The 14,351-nt window shown below is 38.4% G+C and overlaps 1 protein-coding gene across 2 annotated transcripts; it reads left to right on the top strand.

Annotated features, from left to right (window-relative positions):
- The first annotated feature begins 1,022 nt into the window (after window positions 1-1,022).
- tbc1d24 (TBC1 domain family, member 24) lies at window positions 1,023-13,937 on the top strand. 2 transcript variants are annotated; one of them, XM_084741434.1, is made up of 7 exons: window positions 1,023-1,159; window positions 5,945-7,061; window positions 8,457-8,615; window positions 9,061-9,124; window positions 10,926-11,021; window positions 12,907-13,153; window positions 13,360-13,937. In XM_084741434.1, exons 2-7 carry the CDS (start codon window positions 6,073-6,075, stop codon window positions 13,512-13,514), a joined length of 1,710 nt encoding a protein of 569 aa, XP_084597560.1. In that variant the 5' UTR covers window positions 1,023-1,159; window positions 5,945-6,072; the 3' UTR covers window positions 13,515-13,937. The 2 variants fall into 2 exon arrangements, with proteins under 2 accessions (XP_084597560.1, XP_084597561.1); XM_084741435.1 differs by lacking the exon at window positions 1,023-1,159 and adding an exon at window positions 1,169-1,364.
- Window positions 13,938-14,351: the final 414 nt, after the last annotated feature.

The raw sequence follows: 14,351 nt of genomic DNA, 5'->3' as shown, positions 1-14,351 counted from the left end.
AGTGATTAATATTGTTATGTAGAGCACATAATGACACCAGTATGTGTATTAGTCATCATCTAATTAGAATCCAAATCAAATAAACTTAAAAGATCCTCCTTTGTAATTACTCCCGTTCAAGAGTAGAAATGTATTTAAGCACAGAAGAAATTATAAAAACATAGAAATGAGAAGAATTTAAAATGTGTTGCACTGCAATATAAAAAAATAAGAAATGTGTAAAAGTAAAGAACATACAACAGTGTACAAAAACAATAAAAGAACAGAAAAGGATAGAATGATGCTGAAAGGTGGATTCTACAAGTGTGTTAGATACAGGAACATTATAAATAATAGTACTGGTTTGTTGAAATATAAGTATACATCCAGTATTTATTCACTTTTGAATTATTGCACAGTTGAATTATTGGAGAAAAAATACTGTACTGTTATGTCAAGTATAAAATTTATACTTTAACTTTAAACTCTAATATTATTGTACAAAAATATGTCTTGATTGTTGTTAATTTGTTCAAAATGTGACAGATGTGATGATTTGTACAAAAATGTGCCACATGTTGAAACAGAGTAATTGTTGTAATAATTAAAGTTACATGTATATCTGTGTTTTCCTGTGATTGGTAGACTAAATCATTATTAATATGTATTCTGAGGAATTTTTGACAGTATCAGTGAGCACTGACAGTTTCCTCATGTGTAGCCTATTAAATGCATAATTAATTAAAGGTTGCCTGTGCAGATGTACATTATTTGGGAAGATTATATCAAACAAAAAAGTAGTCATCCATATTATCATTACCCTTGTGGTAGCTGTGTCTCAAAAAGGTTGGCGACCTGTGGTATAAATGATAAATTAACAATAATTAGCTGCTGACAGAGATGTAAGGAGTGTCTGAGTTGAATCTAGTTGTTTTTTTCATTAGTCTTAAAATCCTGACACAGTTTTCTGATATTAAGTTCTTCCATTCTAATGAATTAAGCATAGCTTACAGAGAAAAAAACAGTGAACAGTGTATATCTAACCAGCCCACCTGAGCCCCTCTCTGCAGCTCCAGCAGCTCACGCTCACAGACGCTGACCGTGAGGTTGGAGCCACTGCGCATGCCCGAGGCAACTTAATATGAATGCTGCTTCACGTCTCAAGACATCTCACATCCAGGTAAGGATAACGTCCGTTTACTTGCTGCCAGGAATTTATTTTTTTGCTTACCACTCTTCGGTCTTTTGTAGAAGAGGCAGGTCTTCTTCCTGTCGCTGGCTTTGTGTTTTAAATTAATCGCTTTTCCACAAATTGACGCTGAAATCTCTCCACATCAACAAACTCCAAGACACCCTGCCTCCTGCCTGCGGACCAAATTAATTTGGTAACATTCATGCTAGCTGCTGCAACAACGTTAGCCAACATGTTATACTAACCTAAGTTATTTTGTTATCGTTCAGCATTTGCATTGCTTCGTGCCTGTCTTGCGTGTTGTGTTGTCAGGCAGATAGCTCTGTGTGACTGGTTAAGGTCTGGTTAGCTGCTGACAGGAGCAGCTTGCAGCAGCTAGCTAACGTTAGCAATGCTAACTTGGCAGCTGTGAATGGAAAAGGGTGTATCAGATTTACTCGGGCGGTAATGTTAAATACCCTGTGACCCTGTGTGTGCCTCCTCTATCGTGTTAGCTACCGTCTCCTCAGCTGGCTAGCTAACGTTAATAGGTTATTCGACTGGAAATGTGCAGCTTTGCGTGCATTTGCAGCTGTCAGTCAGAGTGTGTTGACACAACTGTATTCACAGACACTGTCATGTTAACTACCGCTCAGGAGCAATGAGACAGACATGGTAACATTAACTCTGTCTTTGCTTATGACATGTATTTGCTGAGCCCTAAAGATAATAACTGAAATCCTTTATTCGCCGTCAGTAACGTTATCTAACCCTGTCAGTCCAGTTTTGCAGAGGTACAGTTTTAAATGTGCGAGCTCCAGTAAGCTTTCTTGTTCATTCTTTACCTCAAGTATTAACATGTATATTGCAATAAAATAGACATCTTTGGAGAAGTAACTTAATGCATTAGTAGTAGGACTGAACAATATATGGATATTATATTGATATTGTGGTATAACATCATCTTAGATTTTGGTTGCTGTTATCAGGACTGCAAACTAGCGATTGTTTTCTCGATCAATCGATTAAGAGTTGTTTGTTTTAAAAAGTCAGAAAATGGTGACAAATGTTCAAAAGTATTTCCCAAACCCCAAGATGACATTCTCAAATGTCTTGTTTTGTCCACAACCCAAATATATTCAGTTTGCTTGCATAGAGGAGTCAAGAAACCAGAAAATATTCGCATTTAAGAAGCAGAAATCAAAGAATTTGGACATTTTCCTCTTAAAAAATGACTCAAACAGATTGATTACCAAAATAGTTGGCGAGCAATTTAATAATCAATGTATCATTGCAGCTCTAATTGTTATATTGTGATATGGTATAAGTGTTGTCTTTTCCTGTTTTTCAACAATTGCATTTTTTTTCACAGATTCTATAAAGGATTTTAACTAAATGCATGATAATGTACTAATGTTGCCAAATCTGACTAATTTCTCATATACATCTACTCGCTGTGAATGTTGTTGAGCAAATAGTAATATTGCCAGCGACAGTGACAATCCTATGAGTCAGTGATGTCATGGTAAAAACAGTAACTGTTCAAAACCTTGAAGAGTTTGACAAGATTGAAGATATGCATTAAAACCTAATGGTCCAGGACTGGGCTGAGGCAGTCAGTTTAGCTGTTTTTATATTTTGCAGTTTATTAACTATGTGTAATGAAAACCCATGTAACTATACCCTGACTTTTCTTAAATATGTGTATGTTATTCTAACTTTGTTATCTTATTAAAATGACAAAACACAGACGAGTTCTAAGTATTACCACCTTAAACGGCCATAGCAGTCATATTAGCCACATTATAAACACTGTATAATTTCATTCCCACTGTTTAAGATGTGCGATATGGTTGGCTGGCAACTTTTTTCTATTTGTTTCTTTACCCTCTTGCAAAGATAAAACCTAGCTTTAGCTTTGAGCTAAACCAAAGGAAAAAGTTTGAAGAATATCAGAGCAAAATGTCAGCAAGAAGTAGAATGTGTCTTTAGAGCCGTGATGATGCTGAGTCTAAGGTGGAGAAGCAGGTTCATATTATTATACATTTGAATGCTGCCAACTTTTTCTTTTTCTTTATTTTTTTGCATGTCTATTCACTTGGATTTCTGTACAGTTTTAAATAAAGATGAAGCTACACCAATATTATAGGTGTGCTGTTATACTATGTGTGCAGAGAGTTGGAAAGTCAAAAACTATTAAAAAATAAATAAATCCTGTAAGCCTTTCCAAATTTCACAACAGATTTTCATCTAATGAAACATTCTGCTTATGAAAAAGATGTTTTTTTTAAGTAGGGTAACTATAGTCTCTTGGTGCTTAGCGCTCCATTTAAAGCGATAAGTTATTTAAATTGAGGATTTTGTTTAAGATTTCTTTTAGTGTGATGAGATCAGAAAATATGACAACAGATTCGGAGCTTCGTACAAAAACCTCAACAGAAGCTTGACATGTAAATATGACATGATAAAATGACATTTAGTACAGCCGAATACGAGCAGTCAGAATGACTGCTATTATCATTCTAGTAGTTATAGAATTACAGTAGTTCTAGTTTTAATCCATAGCCAGGAAACTGTCCCTAAAAGTACAGTCGACCGATACGGGTTTTCCTGTTGTTGATGTTGATATTTAGAGTGCAGGGTGGTCAATATATAATGCTGATATCAAAACAAAGAAAAAGCGCATTATTCCGTGCACAATGCAATCTAACACATATGGTTATCTTAGCCATTAACATGTTGTTTTAGATGGAATTTTTATTAATTAACGAAAAAGACAAAAATATTGGGTTTAATTTTAGAATGTGACTGGTATTTAAGAGAGAACAGGGTACACTAAATCATTCAACTGCATTATTCCCTGAAGACGATGCTGACTGAATAAGTTAAGGGAAACATTTACAGCAGGCATGTGAGCTATAATATAGGACTCAAACCTTTTTCATCACTTTCCCAAAACTCACAAGAGGAAGCGCTAACATCATTCTACAGTGGCCACACTGACAAGGCTGCCTGCAGATGTGTTTGTAGACATTTTTTGTTTATCTGCCTCATGAATGCAGGTATTGGATGATGTTGATTATCTCAAAATGCCTAATACTTGTCCTGATAAATTGTCTATCACTAATTCTTGATACAAATGTGTACAAATTGTGTGAATAAGGATGTCAAGTATAATAATTGAGACACCTGCTGGTGTTTTATAAACCCTACAAACCCTGTCTGATTCTGACCTCAATAGGTGAATTTTGACTCTCCTTTACAAGAAAAACAAACTCCTGGCTCCAGTATAGACAGAAGTCAATAGTGTATTTCCAAGTATGAAGGAACCATGTTGGCAGGATACTACTCAACTGTGCACAACCAGAACTCCAACACCCTTTGGACCCTTGTTATTTATGCCAAACATTCCTGTAGAGTATTCACAGTTAATTTGTCATCACTGTGGCTGGCCAGTTACGCTTGTTGGATTTGGCATCTTACTTAACCTTTCAAGTTACTATATATGTACTAAATACTGCTATGCCTCCTTTGGCATACACAATGGGTTAACTGCACTGGAAAACTATCAAGGCTTTGGTTCAGAGTACTTCTGTTGAAGTGAGTGTTCTGAGAATTGATGATGTGCAAAGAGTTTATATTGCCCGATTCTTCTGAGAACTAATTAAATTGACTAAAATGTCACAGAGGCCTTTGGCTGATTCAGTTTCTGTTGTTGTGTCTGGACTTTGACAAATTACAGCCTGTGTCAAAGGTAAATTGGCAACATTCGGGTAAATATGCCCTCTAAGTAGGACAGTTAGTCTTTCTTCAGACTCACCATGAAGGCCAGATTTACATGCAGTAATGTATTGGTATGCACCTCCATGTGACTTGTTGGAAGGCAGTGTGAAATGATCTGATGATTTTATGACTGTCATCTCCAGTATATTGTAAGTGATCTTTGAACATGCATCTCCATGTGACTTGTTGAAAAACCATGTGAAATGGTTTGATGATTGTATGACAACCATTCTCAGTATGCTGGCTATTGCAAACAACCTTTGGACATGCATTTCCATGTATCTTGTGAGTTTTCATTTGCGGGAAATTATCTCATTATTGTTTGATTGAGTTCTTAAATCTGTTGCTAGTGAACGTTGTTTTATTTCCCTCAACATCAGAGATCCCAGTTTAATTGCTTTAGTATTAAACTTTGCCTGGTCACTTAAATCTGTCCGAGCGTCACAGGTCATCTGAGGTTATTTTGTCGCCATCATATGGTGTCATTAAGATTGCCTTGCACTGCATTCCTTTCAAGCTATGGGTTTACTATTTATTTTCACTTCAAAGTATGAAATGTACAATGTACTTACTGTTTTTCATTTGAAGATCTTTATCAGAGTATAAATCTGATCAGTTAAATTATCTGATGTTGCTACTTATTTTACACTACAGATTTACTGTGGCCATTTAGCAATACATTGCTTTTAAGATGTTGGAAATCACTTCTAATGGAAAGAGATAAGCATAAACATGTCTAACTATCTTAAAACCACTGTATTATCCTCAACTAATTAATATCATAATCTGTATGGTAAAGCCAATGCTATTCGTCCAGCTGGACTGTGTTTAGTAGGTCACCTTTGATTTGATACTGCTCAGTATGAAACATATATAACTGCAGAAAATGGAAGTTTAATTACGCTCTGGTGCTGCTGACAGATTGACTGATGTTACATTTTGTTATTTACTGATCCATTTTTTATGATTATGCACATTAATATCCCGTTTTTCCTTCTTTGTGTCTTCCAGTAACCATCATGGGCAGTAAAGAAAAATAGGCTTGTTATCTGCTGTGTGGAGGACAGACGATTAGTAATACTCCAGAGCGTCCCTCCTCTCTTCCCACTCAGGCAGTCCAGCAAGTTTCCAGCTGCACCATGGCTGAAGAAGAATATGGCAGCTTTGTGGACTGGAACCAGATGGGTGATCTGGCCAAGAGCAGCGGGCCCACCAAGGTAGACTGTAAAGACCTGAAAGAGTTCAAACAGATGGCTCGGCAGGGTTACTGGGCCAAAAACCACAAACTACGGGCGCAAGTTTACCAGCAGCTCATCAAAGCCATTCCCTGTCGTACAGTTACTCCAGATGCAGAAGTGTATCGTGACATTATGGGAAATGCAGCCACTAAGAAGCCCTCCTCCAACATCCCACTTCCAGATTTTGTGGATGGAAGTCCGGTGCCACGGTACTGCCTGAAGGCAGAGGCTGTAGCCTCAGCTCATCGCATTATCAACTGTTTGGCTGGACAGTTTCCAGATATCTCCCACTGCCCATCTCTGCCGGCCGTTACTTCATTACTACTGCACTTCAGTAATGATGAAGCTCAGTGTTTCGAGCACATCAGCCGCATACTGGCCTGCAATGAGCCAGGCAAACGCCTGCTGGACCAGACTTTCCTTGCCTATGAGTCTAGCTGCATGACTTTTGGCGACCTGGCCAATAAATACTGTGCACCTGCCCACAAACTGATTGTGGCCACAGCCCAGGATGTGCTTGAGGTCTACTCAGACTGGCAGCGCTGGGTGTTGGGTGACCTGCCTTTCAGCCATATGGTCAGGATCCTGGATGTCTACCTGGTGGAGGGCTACAAGATTCTCTACCGTGTGGCTATAGCCTTGCTCAAGTTCTACCGCAAGCAAAAAGCAGGAGGCCAAGGAGGCCAGGGCAGCCAGCAGCCGCAGGATTCAGCTAAAGTCAGGGCGGACATTCAAGCTTTCGTCAAGGGCATTGCCTCCACCGTCACTCCCGACAAGCTGCTAGAGAAGGCCTTCTCCATCCGTCTGTTCAGCCGCAAGGAGATCACGCTGCTTCAGCTCACAAATGAAAAATCCCTGCAGCAGAAAGGAATCACTGTCAAACAGAAGCGGTAGAGTCAATATAATGATTTTTATGTGGTGAACTGTGGGCATCTTTCTGTTACCATTTATTTAGAAACTAGGACACTGCTTCTAGCGCCCTAACTTTGCAAACTTGCTGCATAACGGGCATCAGTAAGGACACAGCGTCCATCACATGGGTTTCTTTCTGATATAAGGGCTCAACAATAAGAGCTGCCCACTTGCCACAGGGAAGTAAAATGCCATGCCATTTGATAATCGATTCATTAAAAGATTTCTTTAGGGGGGTTTTAGACTGACAAAGTGAGGCATTTAAAGACATCACCAATTTATAGACATTGCAGCCCTAGATTAAACATGACAATTAACTTTGTTATTTGATAACCGCTAATTAAACAATTTGTATAGGAGCAAGTAAAAATTGATTTGGGGTATTTTTGACAAAAAAATTGACCAATGTATATACATCTATAATTTTTTTGTCATCAAGAACGTAATATTATCTTATTTATACCGTATTCAGCTCTGTTTACCATTGTCCAATTTCCCAGGTAGATTTTGTTTAATTCTGACATCAGTCAGATCTTTTGAAACAGTTAAAAATATAAAGGTACCAATGCTTTTTCTTTTTCTTACGTGTTTGGCAATTCTTATAATAAGGCCACTAATAAATCCACTACTTCTTGTGAAGATCCAAGTCATGGGAATGTAGCACTTGAGCGATTCACATTAATTAACTGATTTGAGATGACAGGGACAGAATAAGAGTACCTTTAGTGATTCAAAATCAACCCTACTCAATCTACCTATGAATCTATCTGTCTGGTTAGAATGGATATTCTTGGACATGACTGAATGCAAGAGACAGTTGCTGGACTATAAATTAAATCACTCTGGTATGCACAGAATGAGAGGAATGCAGTGTTAAAATACTAAGGGACTTTTTTGATAAAGTTTATCCCAGGTTCACACCCCAGAATATGTGATATATTACGATAAATGAATTACTCAAGCAGTTTTACTTGCTTCATTATCTAGAATGTCCTGTTCTTTTCAAGCTTTATACCCTGACATGCTCTGAGGGATGGTTTAAGTTGCTCTTGCATCCTTATCTCACATTCTGTTGTTGTTTCCTTTTTGTTTGGTTTGTGCCATGTTTTTCCATCCACCATCTTCTGTCTCATCTTCACTCCACTCCTGTGTTTCCTACACTGGCTCTTTCACAGCTCTAGGTGGGTTCTCTTCTCTGTGCTACTCTCCAGATCCATCTCCTTGTTTTTTTTTACCAAATGTGTATTTACTCTGAAACCACAACATAATCTTCTAGAAATTACTTTTAAAGGTTTCTGCCTCACCAACTGTGTGATCTGCCTCACACTCTGTTCTCTGTACCATCTCTCCCTGTATTTCCGGGGTGTCTCCAGGCGGAACGTGCAGCTGGCTCTCAACCCTGACACCTTCTCCTCGGAGATCGTCAGTGCCAAGGAGATGCGAGACATCTGGTCGTGGATCCCTGAACGTTTTGCCCTGTGCCAACCACAACTTCTCTTCACCACGTCTACCCATGGCTGCAGTCTGAACAGGTACTCTGTCCAGTGCTCACATCAATATATTGATCCAGCTTTTGGCTGCTGTTTACAATCTATATTTCAGGCCCTGTTTGAGTATTTGAATATGATTTATAGCTGAAAGGTTTAAAGGAAATATAAAATGCCAGAAGCTTGGAGCAAAAACTGCAAATAAGAAATAAATCACAAGAAAAAATCCAGAGACTGCTGTCATAAAGTCAGGTGTCCTTTCTTATTGTCTATTTATAATAACACAGGTGAAACACAGGCAGCTTAATTGATGAAGAGAACTATGTGATTATTTTATACCCACTGTCTTACTTAACTGCATATGTATGTGTGCCTTAAATCTAACAATCCAAAGTTACATTATATGAGCCCTTAAATATGTTTAATCCTTGGATTTAGTATTGGGAGTTAAGTAAGGTGCAATAAATTAAACTTGAACATTTTCTTTCAGATTCTACTCACATTGTGAAGGCTACGAACCCACTCTGCTCCTCATCCGGACCACAGATGGAGATGTAAGTAAGACACAGCTAACAGACAGCACACTTTCTCATGATTCCTTGTTTGAGGGAATCATGCATGCACATTATCATGATTAAAATTATTTATGTAGGATATGACGACATCCTGATGCCATCCCATCATGTTTTAAGATTGATTCAGTTCAGATCAGTAAAATAGTCAGGTTTTTTCACCTGATTGCTTGTTAATATGATATAAAGAATTATGTTAATCTCATTTTATGTCCTCAGCCTTACAGAATTACTTTGAGGTTTAAAGCTGGAGTTCTTGACTTTTGCATGTAAATGAACATCTGTTAGATTCAAGCCCTTGCCAAATAAGTTCACATAATGCTGATTAAACCTATCACCACCACGTAAATCTCTGTATTTCAGAGTAAACTTGTTTTTATAACTGGTGTCTGTGGCGACATTTCCTTCAGTGGCACACAGGTAGTAATGCAATGATTGGTTTGCCAAAGCTGAAGCGGGGTGCAGTCGTAGTGATGGAAGCAGGCTACAGCAACTAGGAGTATGGCGGACAACTTAAGAAGTGTCCAAGAAAAGTTTTTGACTGACGCTCCAGATTAAAAAGAAACACTGCATTCAGAGGAATGATCACAGTTAAAAAAGAATGTGATCGACAGCAAGGACAAACACATATAACTGTTGGGGTTGTGTTTCCTTGTTAAAGAGCACTGAAAGAAGAGAAGGGACTGATAGCAGACATGTATGTCATGTTACAAAGTTTCAGAGCAGCAGACACACTGTGTGTCCCTATAACTGTAGTAAAATTTCCTCTCCTGCCTACAGTGCAAGAGGAGAGGGAGAGACACTGTTCTGCTGCCATAAGAGCTCTGAAGAAGATTACATTATGCAATGGAATAAATTATAATGTAGTAGATTTGCTTATTCATTATTATACAACAACAGGGTTGCACAATAAAATGAGAGTTGTAGTCTCTTCATGCTACGCACACACATAACATGATTGAAATTGGAATAGGATAAAGTATAAAACAGAGCAACATGAAATAAAAAAGCAATATATACAATTATTTATATACATACATATATACATATACAGGAATACCAGGGCGTCATTCTGTAGTGCATTTTTTAAATTTGCGTCAGGGTGAATGCAAACAGCAGCAACAAGATGGTTATGATAATAGAGTCAAAAACCTTGAGTTTTTTGCGTGAAGCATCATCGATGTAAACACACAGTCCGCCTCCCCTCATCCTGATGGAGTCGTGCGTGTTGCATCTGAATAAGTCACTAGATGCATCTCTAAGATTGACTAGACACTGATGGACAGAAGTGTGTATATCTAAATCTATCTTTTTATCAGAATTATAGAGACAGTTCCGTTGCGGCTGGATTGTGGGGACATGTCAGGACAATTCTACGCCCTTGACTCTCATAAGCTAGCCTCTGTTTCAGGCACTTCCTCTTTTAGACTCTTCTCAATATTAAATGGGGAACGTGTTAGTAAACCGTCATACCAACTGCCTACTTATTTTCAGCTTCCTGTTATATGTAGTGTGCACTGCTATCTTGTCTGTCAGTGTTTTTTCTTTCAATAACAAAAAAGTTCCACAGTAGCTTTGTGCGCTTCAAAACAGACTCGGGTTTTATTCTTGTCCCGGACTCCATGAATTGGTGCCAGAGGTTGTGATTACACAGGTGTCATATGATTGGATTATGGTGCTACAAAGAGATCCTAGTGCGAACACCGGCAGCTTACAGATAGCTTATACTAGTGTGAATTTTTAAGTATTTTTTTTAACCTGCTGATGCTTTTTTTTGTCTTAGGTATGTGGAGCCTTCCTGTCCACAGACTGGGAGGAGCGAAAGAGAGGAGGCAACAAACTGAGCTTCTTTGGCACAGGAGAGTGTTTCGTCTTCAGGGTGAGTTTAGATTAAATTGTGTTACTAGCTTCCTCTCAGCTACAAATCCAATTTATTTCTGTTCATTTAGGTGAATATTTTGAGGATGTTGGTTTCTTCCTGGGCAGTACCACGTTGTAACCACCAGAGGGCACCATCCACTCTGATTTCACATGCTCTTGATTTAAGTATCACTGGCCTCAACTGACCGAAAGGCTCCCATTTGAAAAAGCCTGCACAGCGGGACACAATTCACTACCATTATACTGCCATTACTACCATTGTCATGTCTTCCTCTGTACAAACAATCATTCATCACACTTTTATGCTTTTTTCCAAACGTGTAGCATTGAGCTTTTAGTTAGAAGAACACCTGTGCTTGAAATAGCAAAGCAGCCCTGCTCTCTACAGCCGTCTGTATAAATTATTTACCTGCCGATCTGTGTTGATGCACAGCTGTGGGCTGTCTGAGCCCGCACAACACAAAACACCATCATCTCACACACAAATACTTAAGCACATGCAGAACGGAAACTCCTGTAATATGATCCAGTTGTATCTGACTGGCTCCTTACTTGACACCAGAAGGAAATGGAGACAGTCTCCAAGGGCTGATGTCTATCAGATGTGTTTTATTTATTTTATTTAATCCTTTATTTAAACAGGTTGGCTCACAGAGATCATGATCTGTTTTTCAAGAGATACCTCTGTACAAGAATATACATATGCAGCATAATAAGCTCAGTTTGAACACATGATACAGCTGATGTTAAAACATCTGTTAGTACTGTATTTAAATGAGACCGGAGAGCAAAGGTAAGGAAGCAATAAGGTTTTACTTTATTTATATGTTTTGTTTCTATATAGAAAATAATACAATTAGCTACATTTACAAACAGTACATCACATATAAAATAAGCAAAATATACATAACATAGTCCCCATGATTCCATAAAGTTAAGATCAATGATCACATGATCGGTTTGTCTTTAGCCACATTTCAAGCGTTGTTATAGATATACTGAAATTTGTACATTCTCTGATATAGATGTGAATTTGCTTCCGTTCATCTGCTCCTCTGCTGCATGGGTTGTCTGCAAGTATGCACATGTGTCCTATTCTTTTGAATGCTATATCTTTGGAGCAGAAGGAATTTCTTCACATTTTGGCACCAACACTCACTCAGACTCAAAGATGGACTGAGTAGATTTTGGTGGTCAGAGGTCACTGTGACCTCACAAGACATGTTACGTACACATTCATGCGTTAATCATGACAAAAGTTGGTGACACTAATTTTGGGTGCCCAACTTGAGTGGTTGGCGGAGCCATACAACCATGTGATGGTCATTCTAGTCCAAAATGTAGCCAAACAATCACCTCTGACTGATACACTGGTCTCACTGGCTTTGTCTCTGCAGAATGACACTGTTTAAGTGGTAATGGCACAAAATCATCAAATAGTTTATACATCTGCAAAACAAAGAAAACTGCCAAAGGTTAATAAATGGTACTTTTGAATAATGGTGCAATTATGGATTGATTGTTTAAGGCTGTGTAATGGTTTTAGCTTAATCAAACTGCCTGGAACCAGATTATTGCATGGTAAAATAAGTGCACTAAAATCACTGTGCCTAAATAGAGCCTGAGAAATTGTTAACATGCAATGCTACAACTCCCTTCTTTCAGTTAAATGTGGAAACTTTGTGCTCAAAACATTAGTCGGCTCATCACATGAAGTCTATGTCAAGAATCAGGGAATTCGTTTGTATTTAAGATCACATTATTTTCACCTTGTGTAGGTGTGACACAAGGACATGGGTATTTCTTTTTGATGCAGTACCATTCTGTTTAATGTGCGATGCTCTGGTTTGTAGCTGATGATGAATGTGTGTTTCCCTTGCCAGCTGAAGCCAGAGATGGAGCGCTATGAGTGGGTGGTGATCCGCCACCCCGAGTTAGCCTCCTCCATCAAGACTCAAGACCAGGAAGACACAGCCTCCTCCGAGGGCCAAAACGCAGACAACAACAGCTTACAGCAGCCTGAGAAACCTGCAGGAGACCTGTCGCCCTTCCTCTCCGCCCGCCACTTCAACCTCAACTCCAAGAATACTTCCATGTTCATGGCTGGCAACTTTGACTCCATCATAGTGGGTGAGTACAGTTCAGTCAGTCAGTAGTCAGTACGAAGTTTGGAGAATGTTTGCTTTAACAGATTATGTTTCAAAGATAGGAATATGCTTGAATTCAAATATACTCCTGCTTAATGCTTAATTTGCATCATAATCTGGTCTTTCATCTACAGTCTTTGTACTTTTTAACTACTAACTCATACAAACTATGTTCTCTTGTCTAATCAGGTGGAGGTGAAGGCAACGCTCTCTATATTGACTCTGAGCTCAACCATGGACGCACTGGCAGGTGTGCCACCTTTGACAACCCGCCCCTGTGTGCTGAGACCTTCCAGGTTTCACTGCTAGAAGTGTGGGGCTTCCAGGATGCCATGGCCTCATAGTGCTGTACACACACATGCATTTAGATCCATACACACATGGACTCTTATGCACACACTTAAACATAAAGCAGAAAATATTAATGTAAAATGTCCAGCAAAGTGTTCAAGGTGGAAAACACAGATATGCAAACAGAAATACATCCGTCCTGCAGATTCATATATTAGAATATTAGTAACTTTTTTATTTATTGATGCAGTAATCCAAATTTGAACATGTGAAAAAATATGTGATATTTTTGTTCTTTTGTTTATTTTTGTATTTACAGATTTGTATTATGGTGTACTAATGATGTAAAAGTGTGTGGTCATATAAACAAAGTGTTCAGGATCAACTCCAGAGCCAATTTAAGGTTCATTTATTTGATTTTTTTTTCTATGTCAGCTGTGATTAGTTCATGTTCATGCTGAGCTGAAATGTTAAAATTTCTGAATGTAAATTCAGTCTTTTATGTTCTGTGGTCGTCAGTCTGCCAAATTTACGGTATAGGTGGTTCTGCAGTTCTAAAAAAAAAAAAAGTTATTTACCAGCCAGGCCATGTTGATAAACCGAGGTTTTCCTGTCAAATGTGTGACATCATGAGCTGGTTTGGTGAGACGGGCTTTAAAATGTTGGAAAACTAAGATTGAGATGTAGTGAAGTTGTATCTGTGTCCACTAGACTTGTGGGTAAATCCTGTCATATTTCCTCGCATTTCTTGATTTTCACATATGTGGGAGATCTTCTAAATGAATTTGTGTGATAAATGTTTGTGAATATCAGTGGTGAATTTGAGCTTTGCCATATGTCAAAACTTTCTTTTGAATGACTGGCAGTTTCTCCTTTTTATAGCATATGAA

Source organism: Lutjanus erythropterus, chromosome 17 (genome assembly GCF_056507025.1).
Source record: "Lutjanus erythropterus isolate fLutEry1 chromosome 17, fLutEry1.hap2, whole genome shotgun sequence".
NCBI classification, from domain to species: Eukaryota; Metazoa; Chordata; class Actinopteri; order Lutjaniformes; family Lutjanidae; genus Lutjanus; species Lutjanus erythropterus.
This window is presented reverse-complemented; position numbering and strand designations above follow the sequence as displayed.